This window comes from Botryllus schlosseri, chromosome 16 (assembly GCF_051294905.1).
Source record: "Botryllus schlosseri isolate E-star chromosome 16, Bs_hap1, whole genome shotgun sequence".
NCBI classification, from domain to species: domain Eukaryota; kingdom Metazoa; phylum Chordata; class Ascidiacea; order Stolidobranchia; family Styelidae; genus Botryllus; species Botryllus schlosseri.
Window position 1 is genome coordinate 8,318,461 of NC_137251.1, and position 16,479 is coordinate 8,334,939.

A 16,479-nucleotide genomic window follows, 5' to 3' on the forward strand; every position below is an offset into this window, starting at 1 on the left:
CACTACGACATTCGTTGACCAGCCGTGGCTACTTTGCCGCGATAGCAGATCTCAGTTCTAATGAAATAATAAATATATTCGGTTTAATATAAGCGGCCCTAATATCCCTCGGAATCTTCACGTTTCATGGACCATACAGTCTACTAGCAGATATGAGGCAATTTTTCCACTACCGCACTGTACACTTTTTGATCCAATATTACCAGTGCTGCAAGGCAGAATCTTTCGAATAAAGACCACTTTAACATGTCTCTAAACCGATCTCAGACTCTCGCCATGTTATAGCTGCGTCAAATTGTAAGGAGTTACCGTATACCGCATAAACTTCGCTCCGCATTCATGTTTCTCCTAAAAAAAACTACGACAGATCACATTGAATCTTGATTCGTGATAATCTTGGGCACTTGATAATTGCTAACTTCCATTTGTTTCAAGCCATACGCCAACTTGTTCACTGTTCAGTAATTCGGACCTCGAGCAATACGGCTACGCCCCATGGTGAGCCATGGGTGCATCCAGCAGCCAATGTTGGAAGCGGCCAAAAAATCCTTCGATTCTAACAATGTCAACCTTGATAAATCACACCAAGAAATGAAATAGTTCTAAGCATGTGATCGAAACCAATTTATAAAAACACATCCGCAACAAAATGTTGTGAAGTGAACGCAACGAAGATTAAAAAACGAATTGCACATTTAAAATTGCCACCAGGGACTAAACGAAATTGCTCAATCGGTATCTACAGTCGTCAGTGCTAGAGATCACTGACGCTACGTGCTGAAAGTCGGATGTCATAGTCTATGACTATTCGTGCATTTGTGACATTCCCTTATGCACTGCAGAGCGGCATCTTTTTCTCTCATTGAAGATTTTGGTTTTAACCATTTTTATCCTCTGCATGTCCGGTAAACCTTTCAGGATGTCACTGCTTTCCAAAAATTCTCCAATTTCTTTGTACCCTAAAAAGACACGAGCATATTTCATTAAATCTATAATTTGGGCAACTAGCTGCATATAACTATTGTTAGGTTCATTGGTATTTCAACGACGACGGTCAGAAGAAATCATATAACATCAAAGGTTGGCCTGGCTCGGAAGTAGGATCCAAAGAAATCGATATCTTCACTGCTGTGATTAATAACTAATATATGTATATTACGCAAACACACAACATCAATTTCCATTCCCCCTCGCCATCTTATCCCTGTAAGCGGCGTCTTCTAAAAGCTCAGAAGTGGGCCGTGCTAAAAGTCGGCAATTATGGGGGAAAATGAAGAAATGTGGTCTGGTGTAAATCACCATAGTAGTCGACAAACACCATGAATACCACAAACGAGCAAACCCATTCCACTCTAACTGGCAAGCTGCCTTTGTTGCTGTCTCCTTCCTCATAAGTTACATCCTTGAATCTGTTTAGGATTTCAGCTGTTTCTTCACGAGTCCATCTATGGCGCTCTTGACGCTCTTGAAACGAGAAACCAAGTTTATTGAATTGAATTCGGACATATCTAAAAAAAGCTCACTCTCTTTATGCTTGTTGGCACATTTATCAGGTGCATTCACCGCGTTCTTCGTTTTTGACTTGCGACATTTACCGGCCGCATTCACCACTTTTTTCTTTATTGGCGTTTGTGAAGACGTCATCTCGCATTGCGCCTCACTTGCAGAAGCATGGGGCTGTCGTCGGTGTATACTTTCCGACATATCAGGCTGTTCCTCGGGAGAGTCTAGAGGCCCACCCTCGTTCCCTCGAATCCCTTTGTTCACAGGTTTGATCGGGTAATTGTGAATTTCCATCATCTGAAACGAAAAAGCATAACTTAAAATGAGAAACTGCACAATGTTCTCTGATTCGGAATTAGTGTCTAAAACGTAACTCAAAAAACGAATACTCTCGCATTACAATACGTAGAGAATTCATCATGTAGTACCATAATTAGTTTAGCGAGGTGAAGAATTGTATGAATCATATGCATTTATACTCACTATTCAAGTCGAGACCATCCATATTGGCGAAGTGCTTGCCAACTTTCGTAATTTCTCGAATTCCAGGTGGGCACTGATACACATTTTGGTTCATTTCCGCTGAATGCCCCATATGGCTGTAAAATGCCTGTCGCTGATCCTCATGTATGTCGAGATTGGCGTAGAGGGTTGATGCTCTGTGACGCATTAAAGTCGCTGTTATGTGCGTGTCCAATCCCGCAGTAGACAATTTTACTATCATATAAATGTATCGTATCATTTTGAGATGTTGGTTGAGTTCACTCGAAGGTGTCAAATTAAATAATTCTCGAGTAGCGTGCAATCGCCCATAACATGATACCTTCCTTACAAAGGTAATCAAACTTCGACGTTTTATTCGCTGATGATGACCGAGAAATGACTGCGAGATGATTCACATTAAAGTACGCACATCTCAGTAACGTACCAATCTATAATTGCACGTTTTAGATATCGCACAGCTCACCATAATTGCCATTATATTTCTGGAGATTGTTGGACTAGGTTCTATTGCCGACGTGAAATTCTATTGTTTGCGAATAACGGGTTTGATAGAGTATAACGCCATTATACATGGGCTGTATAATTGAGTATTGAAGTGCTCAGCTGAGGCGTGGATTTTGAGGTAACATTTTGGATTGATGTAACTGGTCCGCCCCGCGAGCGATTTGAAGGTCTGAATCCGGCCGGCGACGCAACTTGAGTTTGACACCCCTGGTTCATGGTACACGGTAGTGATAAGGGAGCGAACACATCACGTAATATCCTTGTCAACAAACCGTACACAGATTGCACAATGTACATTGTACATGAATAACAACGCTATTTGATGAAATATACCATATCATGGATCATCGAAACATTGCGAAACATTACTCCTCATCAAACTGACTCAATTGATAATAGACACAATGATGAATGATGGTTCATTTTCAAAACTTGGCATCAGCATTGGAATTATTTCGGGCTCGAATCAATAATTTAAAACTTTGTATCATTGCTACGTTCGAATAGTAAATTAACTGAAATGTGGTATGGACATTTGATAGTTGAGTAAAGAGTAGAGATAATACTTCTAGTTTTGATTTAAACATAGATATAGGCCTACTGTAGGCCTGCTTCAAGCGAAACAACTAATATTATGCTACTCGTATAAGAAGCTGTATGATCATATCAGTAAACTGAATCATTTGTGAAGGCACGGGGAAGAAACATACCAACACTATGCATAATTGTATACGCACATGACACACATTTTACATAAATTACGATGACCGAAACATATGGCTTATAGTCCATATGTCTCAGAAAGCCCAACGAACAAGCCGTAACTTTATGTATTGGTAAAATGTAAATTTGCGATTATAATTTAATCGAAAGATTGTTATACCACCTGTCTGTTGTCCTCTAATGCCCTCTAGACTATTTCCACCCGTTTAATATAAGGTTAGGAACCACTGATGTCCCCAAATGTACCAAGATATCAATTCGTTAGGGTTTAGTAGGTGCCAATATAGCGTGGTTTTTCAACTATGTGGCCTATTTCATCTCGATATTGAATTCATGCGGCCCGCGGCCTCCACAAAATTTGAAAATGGCCCCCAACCCGTTTTGAGTTGGCGACCCCTGGCATAAGCGGTGTCTTACAGAAGCCTAGAAGTGTTCTGTGCTACAAGTCGATGTTTACGGAATCAAAAATACGAAATATTGGCATGGTGTAAATGACCATTGTAGTCGACAAACACCGATTACCACAAATGACATTAGGGTTGAGTACATTGTAAATGCCGATAACGCAATAAGTCTTATCGCTTCGACGAATTTACGCGTAAGCTTCACCCTCGCTCGCTGCGCAATGCGCAATTGCGCATACATGTGCATTAGGGGTATTCAAAAATAACTTTTTTTCAAATCATACTGGCTACTTGATAAAATTGTTAGGCTACCTAATTTAGGCCTACACACCAAATTTGGTTCAATTCCAGCCAGTAGCCGCATTGCTACAGGAGAAGAAAGTTTCGATTTATTATATAAAAATAAATAATAATAAAATTGAAAATTTTCTGTTCACCCCATGAAAGTGTTACGTTGTCTATAGAAACGATGTTCACCAGATTTGGTTCAATTCCAACCGGTGGAAGCGGAGTTATTGCCGTCGAAAATTTTGATTTAAATATAATAAAAATTTGACGTATGTAAGCAAGTAGTGGGGAATCTTGGAAGACTGGGGCCACGGGCCACACTATCATGTAAGACGGAAAACTGTCTGCGGGCCGGATCCGGCCCGCGGGCCATATGTTGCCCGCCCCTGGTCTAATAAGTGGTTGTATTGGAATGTTATCGATTTCCAGCAAACCATTCTTTAGCAATATACATGTCCATTGCCCATTGCTAAACCTCAAACCGGTCACAAATCGAATACGATTGCTCACACAACCAAGGCCCATAGCGAAATAACATTTTTGGCATGGCATAAGCAGAATTTCACGTTTTTCACAGGCGGGCTATCCGAGGTTCCTTCTCGGTCGTTCACGCCACTGGGCCATACGAGGTACCGCTGCTTTCGTCTCCTGGCCCCGCGTAAACCGATACCCGATAGGATCGTATCGGACTTTCAGCCGACTCGGAATCGGCCTTCAAAAAACAGTGTATAGCGCATTTTTCACAGTTTTCAAATCGCCGATTTCTCGCCAACCGAATATCCTAGACGGATAAATCTGGTACTGGCAGACGCGTAATTCGATTACAATTCCAACGATGCCCGGGAAATGGGGCTGGGACGCGTAGAAAATTTTTTCCCACCAAAACTTCGTGATGGTACGCCAATACGGGTTACGTGTATGGTTTTTCGTTAGGTCGGTATCAGAACAGCGATCGAAATACCGATCGACAACCGCTGGTCTTAGGGGTTCGGCAGGGTTATTCCCGTTTTCGTCTCGTCGAACTGAACGCGACAACATCCGATTGGACGGCGTGGGACCTGGGGGTGGCCCGGTATTGGCGTTCGAAAAGTAGGTTTTTGTCTCCTAAAGGCTATACCTAATTCGCAGAATATACAGATCGATCAGTAGCTTAAGAATATCCTACTTTTATCACAAAAAATTTAACATGCCGCCTTTCTTACAGAGATAAGCGCAATTCACAATGTTGAATTAGGTCGATGACTTTAGTATTGTATACGTACGCGCGACCAATTGCGTGTCATCAACTGGTAAGGTCTCATGTCCGCTGTCGCCGAGTGATTGAAAGATTAGTTTCAGCGTATTAGCAGGTTATTGTAAATGGGCGTTACTTTGGAAGATGTACTATATTTATTAGCAGCTCATGGCCCTCAAGTTTCATGACACGTATATTAGCATAAACACGAACCTTATAAGAAAAGCTTAAGATGCAAGCAGGCGTGATGGAGTTACTTCCAATCAGTGTTTTCATCGAACGATTCGTTCTGCGTATTGAAGAGTATTCTACATAACTGCTGAATTCTGCGTACAATAGCGTATAAATTTGGATTGCCACGCCGACTCCATTTCCATGACAAAAAGTGAGTATTGAATGTAGAACGCATTTCTCTTCTGTTGTAAGTGTTACATTTCACGCGGAAGGGTAAATACTGGACAGGACAGTCGCCAAACGGATACTGCGGCCTATGATCTTTCCCTCTCTAATTCAATTCATGTCGTAATAGATTTTCACTTCGTAACGCGCTTTCTGATACATTTTAAAACGTCTATGTGAGTAGCAACGGATTTAGAATCCTCCTTGATAACGTGTTCACACAACTCAATTAGTAAAATGTTGACTGCCCGCTCAATATATCTGAGAATATTTTGATCGCGTAACGTTAACTTTCTATTGTTTCCCGATTAATTTCAAATAATTCAACTAGATACTTTCTAAATATTGATAAATCGTATTTAAACGCTGCGTGAGAGGGCATATAGTTACGATAACATCTGCCTTTTCGTTTTATTGATTCGTTTTAAAATCCAGTGTGTGGCCTATTATAAAGCTCAATCTTGATGAGGCAACCTATCATGTTGCATTTTTGTTTTGCAATTTACTGGAGTTGTGTATCATCTCCAAACGTGTGAACTGTGCATGTAGTTACCAATTTGGCATTACATCGCTGCCTTGTTTGTCAGCCACTGCAAACAATCGAGACGTTAGGGTGGCTGGGAAGACACTCCAATGAATTTGCCGATAAGTGACTGCGGAGGCTTCATTATAACCAGACGCAAATGTGAATATCACTCCCTAGTCTGCCATAATGAGCAACGATGGTGACGTTATACCCTCTGATCACTTCAACATCAGTCATTCAATATATGTAATGTTGCCCTTGCCTTGGCTTGAACAGACGGGGGCCGTAATCGATACCCGAATCAGGCTGCTTCTTACCGTGTTTTAATATAAGGAAACGAAAATATCTGTACCCATGGAAAGTATTAATGTAACGCATAGAATGTAGGATTGTGGGTTTGAAGCCTATACTGAGCTTTGTAACCGGCGCTTCATGCGAATCCGATACTCTGGGTATTTATAGCTGATACTAGGGATGGTGCGAACCTCTGAAAGGTTCAGGTTCGTGTGAACGCGAACCTTTTTGAAAGGTTCTGTGTGAACACGAACGTGAACCTCATGACGTCACGTGACGTCATATTGCTAATTCCAATCCTATATTTCAGTGAAGTGATAGCCTATAGCGTAGTGGTAACGATAAGTGCCTACTAGGCCGGTGGATCGGGTTCGATTCCCATCGGAGGTTCATCTGGGCTCCTCTTCCTCCGCTGTCGCCGTTCTTACGGCGACAAAAAAAGCCCAGAAAAAAGACCTGAAGAAAGAAAGCACTCACAAGGAATGGAAAGAACTAGTAGAAAGGACCGCGGCTTCAAAAAAAAAAAGGATCAACATCGAAAAGAACTGTGTCATCGGGCACTCTAGGCCGAGGTGGATGTTAGAGTAAAGGATTGCTACTGATGCGTGTCGTTCGGCATCCTCCTATCTGTTCATAACATCGCATTGTGTCTTATCGCATTGTACATTGTGTGTAACTTGCTCAGATGAAAATTATAACCCGATGATTGTTGTTGTTGTTGTTGTACAGTGTACAACACTGTGCAGCTGTACACAATACCTAGCGACGACTCGGGCCACATAATGCCACAATTGTGTTGAGGTACATATTGGCGTTTTAAACGTCGCTAAATGTATCAACTGGGGCAATCAAGTGATATAATAATCCCATAAAATCAATATTTTCCGTCGTCTAGCCAACAATTTCGACGACGACTTACCAGGGAATAAAAGCTTACGCCTTAACGGTCTAGCCCAGACCGGACAATGTATTCGGCGTCTGAGTATTGCTACATTGATATCGAGCAGAGTGTAAAACAGGTTTCTATACTTGCTACCGATTTTACTCCATTAACAAGTTATACAGCAGTAGCCAACACCTCAACCGTAAGGATTTGGATTTAATGATACAGTGAACCTATGCAGTCAAGATTGACCCTGAACTCCTGCTAGATTTTTTACATCAGAAAACGATATTAATCTCATTGATTGGTGGAGTAAGCATCATTGCTGACTACGCATTTCGCTCGTGATGTCGTGTGATTGCGGGTCAAGCTCACAGCAGAGAGTCACTAAATGTTCACAAAGGGTAATAAAGCTGGATATTTCGAGCAAACATTTGTAACAAAGCCAGTAAAACTTTTGAGATTGTCAAGGTGCATGGTCGTTTGGTCGTTTACTGTTGATTTTTATACTGCCAGCGCCATGCATTGAGTGGCCCGCAGTTGAAATGCAATAAATTTGAACGAAAAATGTCATAATGAAGTGAAAATTGTAATATACGCGAAAGGTTCACAGTGCAGAACCTACCAAGGTTCTGTTGTGAACGTGAACCTCTAAATTTCCGAGGTTCACACACAGAACGCGAACGTGAACCTCGCGTTCACACCATCCCTAGCTGATACCACAATATGTTTGATAGCTGTTTGATTTGACACTCTCCTGTCGCGTCGCAGCATTGTGACGTTATGAAATGCCAAACAAGTTAACTAATTTACTATTTGCACTTGGCTGCTTTCAAATCCTATCTCGCCACATTTCAGCCTGATCATCATTATTTGTTTATGTTAGCTTTGCAGAATCATTTTATCCTTGTATGTGATGACGAATAAACGAGCTCGATTTTTCGATCAACACTGCTGCATGTATGAGCAGTTGACATGAGTTACTTCAGTTGAATTTATTGTTAAACGTACGCTAGGTTGATATTACGCGCTTTCAACTTAAAGATATTCGTTTCTGGTGACGATGATAGGGTGATTACAATCATTTATGGAATTGCTACAAAATTACGAAGTTATGGAAAGCTGATTGAGGTCACATGGTCCGTTGGACCTTGCGCATAATTCGAGAATTACTACGAGGTATATTGTTATTACTAGCACGTGTTACTTCGCAGACGGAGAAGCAGTTTCTATGGCGATGCTAGTCGGTGCTATTCTTCTCTCCCTAGCAACGAAATTGGTGTGGATGCGGAGAGGGGTGATTAGACCCGCGGCTATATTAGATCACATTTTATATTTATCTGCGTTGACTACTGCGTTCTGAGCAATATATTATTCTTGTATAGGGAAAAGCCATAAATCCAGTGACTGTTACATAACATCACGCCTCCCATTGATACAATCAAGAATCCTATACCTATCCGGTGATCGCCACTTTGACCGAATGTAGCACTTTTGACCTATGCAATTTCCACTTCGATGCGACCATGTAAAATTTTGTAGAATTAATGATTGATTCGGTCAATAGTATTGATAATTGCGTATATATTGCTATAAATTTTCTATCCTCTCAGTCCACGTAATCAGATTTACCTGTAGAGCTGAGTGAGGTATTGTCTAGGAATATTCGGGGCACGTAATTAATAATCGAACATATTCGGGCGGGCCCGTTGGTGGAATTACTTAGCTACATGTTGTTATTTCTAGACGTCATGTGCGCTATGTAATCAAAAGATATTGAACTCGCCTATATGTAGGCTACTAAACTAAAAAAGCACACGATTCAAAATTGGTATTTTTTCACTGTCAAATAATAATTTGGGATGGGATGTCATTTGTCCTGTGAGGTCCAGATTGCCACGACATGAATATTCGGCGCCAGCAATTTAATCACCCGGACAAAGACATTTTTATATCGAAGTTTACGGTCTACATAAGGGCAATACTGTTCGGATAATGCTTTCTCGCTGACGATCTTTTTGGTACACTTCTCTGAGACCAATGTTGGCCCAAACTTCATATGTCTTCATGCATCGTGGCGTGTTAATGGCCAACGCCTAAATGCCTACTTCCATAAATGATGCGTATTCATCGTGGAGGAAGGGTGCCTGATAATCAAAACATTTATCTACATGAAATCGCGCCAAGTGCGAGAAAGATTAAAAAGTTGCAAAAACTTTCAAATATAGAGCGCAACATTAATGTTCTTCCGCGAAATAATTTTCGACACCCTTCGGCACCCCCTTTTAAGTGGGGTAGGATTATCTGGGTGTGGCGGAACTGATGGCAGGAATGCGGGGGATAGCGTAGCAGTGATGCGCGCCTCTTTGATCTGTAAATCATGGGTTCAATCTCCTGGCGGGTCAGACCTGAGATTCGAAAACTGGTATCCACGGTATCCGATGGTTAGGATAAAAATAAGTTTGTTCGCTTCCTCTCTCTCTCTCTCTCTCTCTCTCACTCTCGCTCCCTCTTGAGCATTTGCAAGGGAATCCTTTCTTATTTGTACGATAGGAGCAACAACCCTCCTCGGTTTATCTGGGCTAATCCTTCGACAAGACATGGATTTGCGAATGCCAGGAAAGTGAACAGTGAATTGCAAGGACAGGCAACTGAAACACAGCTGAAGAGATCAAAATAGAAGCCAATCACCTTGGCTATTATTAGGCCGAGATGGATGCTAGATTGAAGACCGTGCTTGGTAGTTTCAGCATTGTCCTCTCTGTTCAATATGTCGCAATGCATCTTTTGTACAGCATTGTACATTATCTGGCTTGAGCGGAAACAATAATTTGAGCTAAATTAGAAATAAAAGTAGGGGGTCCGCGGAGGCTCGTGACGGTCCAAAAGGGGTCTGCAAAGACAGAAAGGTTGATAATCACTGACATAAAGTATGTGCCTTCCGCTCGCAACTGACAGAGCATCTTCAAGCGGTCTTGACACAAGCAAATAAACGACCTATCTGCTCGACATATCTCGGGTGCGGGACATACTACAGAATATTTATCATGCTATAACCAATACATATATTTGATGGAGTTATATTAAGGTAAAGCAGTGATTATATTTAACAATATGTATCACGCGTGTTAAACAACAACATCTAACAATGATATAATGCCTTTTCGCCTTTGCTAAGAGCTAATCAGGGCCCAATATTAGGAGTCGACATTAAAATCGTACGACCCGCGGCGTCTACCAAGATCGCAACTAGACTTTATGTCGAGTCATTACAATGGTAGTCAGCATTTTTTATGTCGCCATTTTTTAGGACTGTGTATAAAGGCTTAAAATCCCTATATATACGGGAATGCTCCTAACTGAGTAATTCCAAAACAAAAACTATCATGTATGCAAAGCGGTGTCATTTTATACACGCGAAAAGTGGAAGAAAATCCCCCCTATTGGTTGTCGACTTAATGCCACTTTTCAAAATATGGGGTTTATACAGGGGTCAAAATGTCGCCATTGTAACTCGAAATTCCTGCTGCTTCCTGGCTTGATTTCTTTTGTAAGGGACAAATGAGGGACCAATAACCGTGGTCCCAAACGGATTTGCTTGACAGACGATAACATATGAGGGAAAAATGTCGCCAAGAATTAGGGGGACACAAAATTGTCTCCCAATTTTTTTCGTCCCCCAACTGCCACAAAAATAAGTACGATTGTCTCCCAAAGTAGCCTAATAGGTAAATATATATATTTAATCTACTGGCGATATACTCGAAATCCTATATGGTGCGTAATGTCAAAGTGCCAGAATCTATACGTAGCCTGTGACTTCATCAGTGAGTTATCACTTATCACCAGAGGTGGACAAAGTAGTCAAGAAAGCTAGTCAAGTAGAAGTAGTAATTTTAAAAGCAATTTCAAACTACTTCAACTAGAAGTATAATATACATACTTTAAATCTACTTAACTAAGTTAGTAGTTTTAAAAACGGTCTTAATAATTCGTTCGCATGGACTGTCAAAAGCTGCAAATTGAGCTATGCGGAAGGTGCTGCATGGGAGCTTGATTCGTATTGATGCATCTCAGGAGGTATCAAAATCAATTTTCAACAGAATAAGCATTCGTTTGCATCATGGGATGCATATTATTGTATTGATGTGAAAATGCGATACCAACCCTTTGTTTACTCGAAGACCGCTGTTTTAGACGTGGTGCTTCACCCCATATTATAAGGCCCCTAGTTTAGGTGAAGAGCAATACCGAGAAGTTGTATCAGATACGGTTTTAACACTTTGCAAGATTAGTATACGTTAATTACAAATTTGGTCAATCGTAAAATTGCGATTTCGTGTAGCTTCATTTTCGGAAAATAGAGGCGTTACTACACTTGCTTTTATGCTTCAACATGCCTGTTCTGCAGACAAAAGAACTGAAAGTAATTAGAACTCATAGTATGATACTCGGTATTGAGAGTGAAATACAAATAGCCTACCACTTCTAAAAAGCGTAAAACATATTTCATGGTCTTTTGTTCATAAAGCTTCAAAGGTGGTATGCTAAAACAGGTGCAGCGTTAAAAAAGCCGGAGTCCATCTTCCGGATTAGCAGGACACGTCACAGGCTGCTAGATACGATATGACCAGGGGATTGCCAGATTGTGAAGCGGTAGTTGCAAACGTTATGATGGGGCATATTTACTGTGATGAAAAGTTTGATACGGGCGACAATGCGGTGTGAGCGGAACCACGCAATCCGGTACCTAAATTACACTCACTAATATTTTCTTGAAGACATATTTTTCACTCCATGTGCGTGAAACGCAACAAAATTTCCGGGTTTTACTTGACTTTTATGAATATTAAATGTTGGTACTCCGCGAAAACAGCCCCGAAACTTCTCTTCTTATTGGAGGATTAAACTACTTCTACTTCACAAACTGAAAATAGCGAAAAGTAAGTACGTAGATCACAAAATATTACGAAGTAGAAGTAAAGAAAAACAGATCTACTTGAGCAAGTACCAGAAGTAGAGGAAAATTACTTGATTACTTCGAAAAAGTAGAAGTGCTTCGTTACTGAACACCTCTGGTTATCACATGACCAGTTGTACATGGAAAGCAATTGCATTGTTATAGCGTGGTGTTAAGTTCCACAGCTGCAACACAAATGGGTTGAGAGTTCTAGTCTGATTGAGATCGACTCCCGAATTCCGACTCAAGTGTTGAAGGTTTACCGAGGCTCCTTCTCCTCGCGTGATCGGTGTCTCATAAATGCCTAGAACACTGATCCTCAAAGGTGGCGTAACCATGTGTAGTATTCGAGGCCATTTTGAGGATTTCTATTAGGTCAGAATACAATATGCATTTTCGTAAGCAGTACCCAAGTTACTTCCAATTCATAGCGGTTTCATGAAATTTGAACACTGCATGCTAGTCCAAATATTGCCGTGAATTGCTTTTGGTAAAATGAAGAGAATGGCATGGCATAATCGCAGTGTGCCGTGCCATTTACTTGTGTCAACAGTCAACACCACGGTAAGACACTATGAATGAGAGAGATATGGTATTCTTTTTCGCCTGCACCATCGAGATGCTTTGACGACGGAGATGCGATACGGCCTTTATAGTAAGGTCATCTAGTCTGCACCCCCGGTTTTTTTCTCCTCCATGCTATCCATGATTGCTGAGCGCCTAGCAGGATAGCCGCGGATACCAGTTTTCGAGTCTTTGGTCTGACCCGGCCGGGGATCGAACCCACGACCTACCGATCGAGAAGCCGGACGCACAAACATTACACTATCTCGCTCATGTATTGTCGTTTATGACGCAATTGTAACCCGTAACGCATCAGACATTTGCTTTAATTACGGTTAGGTCGGCGCATTTTTAGTGTTTGTATGTTGACCGTTAGTTGACCGAAACTGAAAACGTCTGATTTGGAAATATTTACAGAAAACCATGTTGTGCTGACTAAGGACATCACTTTGCTTCGAGCCCCGAATCACCCGCTTGAACGTCCGCACTATACATATTTGATTGATTTGAGGAGTTGAAAATGTTTGCGGGAAAATGGCTGCTGGCAACCTACAAAACCTCGGACTCAAATATAATTTTCAAAATTCCGGACATTTACGCATATTTTAGTATTTCCCCCCGAAAGCTGCTTGAACACTAAAATTACGAACACGTCCGGGAAAATCAGCACGTATGGCAAAACCCTATGCCCGGTGTTATCGGTTTAGCGCCCCCATATCACTCCCCGGGCGTTCCCGCCCCTTGTGGGAGCAGGAGCCAAGTTTAAGAACCACTGGCCTAGGCCTAGGGCAGGAGTGGGCAATATATGGCCCGCGAAGGGATTTTGTCCGGCCCGCGGACAGTTTTCCGTGTTACATGATAATGTGGCCCGCGGTTCCATATGCCGAGATTCCCCACTACTTGCTTACTACTACTTCAAAGTTTAGTGACGTCAAAGCGAGAATACTTGCGTTATCGGCATTTACGATGTACTCAACCCTAATGTCCTTTGTGGTAATCATGGTGTTTGTCGACTACAATGGTCATTTACACCAGGCTGATTTTCTTATTTTTGATTCCGTAACCGTCAACTTGTAGCACGGCACACTTCTAGGCTTTTGTAAGACACCGCTTCTACAGATGAGATGGCGAGGAGGAGCCTAGATAAACCTCCAACACTTAGGTAGCAGTTCTGGAGTCGACCTCGGTCGGACTCGAACCCACAACGCATTGGTGTTGTAGCTGTGGATTATATACCACTATGCTATCTCTTCCAGGCTCTAAATCAGTGGTTCCCAACGTGGGCGATATGGGGGCGATTTGGCGGTCTAGGGGGGCGAAAATGACGAAGGGGGCGACAGGCGGGCGAAGATGGACAAAGGGGGCGACGGGGGGCGAAAATAGTGAAGGGGGCGATAGGGGGGCGATGACGCGTCAAAACGGCTGACCTTTTTTTTTTTTTAGTCAACCCACGGAAATTTAGTTACAAAAGTGTGTCAAATTATACATCGAGCCGAAAATTTGACCTTTTTTTTTAGTCAACCCGCCGGTGATTACAGATTGTATGCCCAATTTTCGGTACACAAAATTTGGGGGCGATGATCGGTATTGACCTTGAAAAGGGGGCGATGGGTCGAAAAAGGTTGGGAACTACTGCTCTAAATCAAGGATTGCACCGTGTGTTGATTGATCAGAGAGAAGCAGACATTACCGTGCCCATGACAAAGCTATTCTCAAATCCACATTTTCTTCGTCATTATTGGCGAGAAATGGCTTTGAAGTGACATTGCTGTCGTTAAAACACATTCATTAAATACGATTTATTCCTTGTATATGTGGATAAATGGGCGAATAATGTATCGATTCGGCGATCCGGCCCGCCCAGTACTTAATTTTCTTATATCTGGCCCGCCGACTGGAGAAGTTGCCCGCCCCTGGCCTAGGGTCTCAAACTCGGATGTGCTCGCGGGCCAATTTCCTATAGTTTTTTATGATACCGCGCGGGCCGCGCGGGGTATTCATTTAATTTATAACTACCAAGTATAGGCCATATTTGACGGGCATCCTGCAGACTGAAATTCCAGAAACATCGTGAAAATGCAATTTACTATTGTACAAGGATATCTAGAGTTCTATACAGATGCATCAATCACATCGTAAAATATGTCGCGTTATAATATTGCAGCTAGCAGGCATTTAATCTGCCACAATTATAGGCAGAATATTTTAGAATTTACCAATGATTGATCTCACATCAGAGAATTTGAGCAGTATAGCCTATTCCGAAAGTCTGGCATGGTCCTGATAGGCCATTGTTCATATAATTGTCAAAGTCAAATTAAATCAACGTTATATTTGCTTCCGATTATTGGAACAGATCAATGACAACTTGAATATGTTAATTATTGTACCATAGCAGTGTCTCTTGACCCCTTGTACCGCTTGACCCCCCGTGCTTTGAATAACAATTTTCGTACCCCTTGTCCATTTTCAACACAATTCCTGATGGCACCTATATACATAAAATGAAAAAGACCGATTGACACAAAATCGCGCGTAGCACGAAGATAATTTTTTAGTTGAATAAATTGACCCAGAAAATATTCCACTATTCCACTCCTGATGTGGTGCTTCGTACCCTGAAAGGGTCCGCGAACCCCTGGTTAAGACCCCTAGAATAGGAATGTCCATATCGCCGAAGAGTCCATTGGTGTTGCGCGTTACAGCTGCCGGAGCGTACCACTATACTTTACTCGCCACCGGCGATAATAATATGGATAAAGAGACCAAAGATTACCCAGGATGTAACTAACAATACATCATGGCGACAACAGACTGCCAATGGTTCCCATACTGACCTGATTTAATAGCTATATTTACGCTACGCAACGCAAGCTACGACCTTTTGAAATAATACTATTCTCCGTGATAGTTTGTTGCATTCGCGGTCGTACCAAGTCATGGCGTTCCAAGTCACAAGCCCTTCTTTAATTTTAACGTCTGACCCGACTCAACTCGAGAGTCATTTTAGTTTGTCACCCAGTCAGTCCGAGTACAAGCCCTTTCACGAACGGTCGCGCCCTCAACGGGTCATGTTTTATCATCATGAACTAGAAATGTGATCTATTATCTGATCTTCTACCGCATGCTCGCATTTGAAAGTGATGTGATAGTGAATTTTGATGAGATTTCAGGTTTTTTCAGAGCAGTTTTAGAGAGTGAAAGTGAATTTTAAATTCTTAAATTAAAAAAAAGAGATATGTGGCACTTGAATATATTGTCGAATACTTGAAAATCCAAAAATGCCCTCACAGGTTGCACAAAATGTTTTCGCGGGCCGTGCTTTTGAAACATCTGGCCCACCCAGACTACTCGAAGTCGTTTCGACACCTTCCTATCTTTTCATTGTGTCGCAGTCTTGTGGTGTTTGAAATGGTGAAATTAATAATAAATTGATAATTATGCTTATACCACTACTTTATTCACCGTGTGGTTACTAGCTAAGTGCAATTTATGGTCAATGGATATTAAAAGTAAAGCGGCCTAATGTTTGGCTCCCCCAAGCCCGCGATAAGTGAAAAAGATTAAAACGAGTAAATTGCCTCACATCACTCCAATTAAACTAGTTTATAAATTCACTCAACTTCGTAGCAACGCGCAGGGCTGTGAGTTGGAATCAAAGTTTCACCAGATTATGTAACACACCTTGGAGTC

At 41.7% G+C, this 16,479-nt stretch overlaps 1 protein-coding gene across 2 annotated transcripts; it reads right to left on the reverse strand.

Annotated features, from left to right (window-relative positions):
* Positions 1-495: 495 nt before the first annotated feature.
* On the reverse strand, positions 496-1,724 carry LOC145459465 (uncharacterized). Of its 2 annotated transcripts, XM_080338100.1 has the most exons (3): positions 1,524-1,724; positions 1,343-1,464; positions 496-959 (listed from the first exon to the last, which is right to left on the reverse strand). In XM_080338100.1, the coding sequence occupies exons 1-3, from the start codon at positions 1,702-1,704 to the stop codon at positions 915-917; spliced, it is 348 nt and encodes a 115-aa protein (XP_080194226.1). In that variant the 5' UTR covers positions 1,705-1,724; the 3' UTR covers positions 496-914. The 2 variants fall into 2 exon arrangements, with proteins under 2 accessions (XP_080194226.1, XP_080194225.1); XM_080338099.1 differs by having other exon boundaries at positions 496-1,464.
* Positions 1,725-16,479: the final 14,755 nt, after the last annotated feature.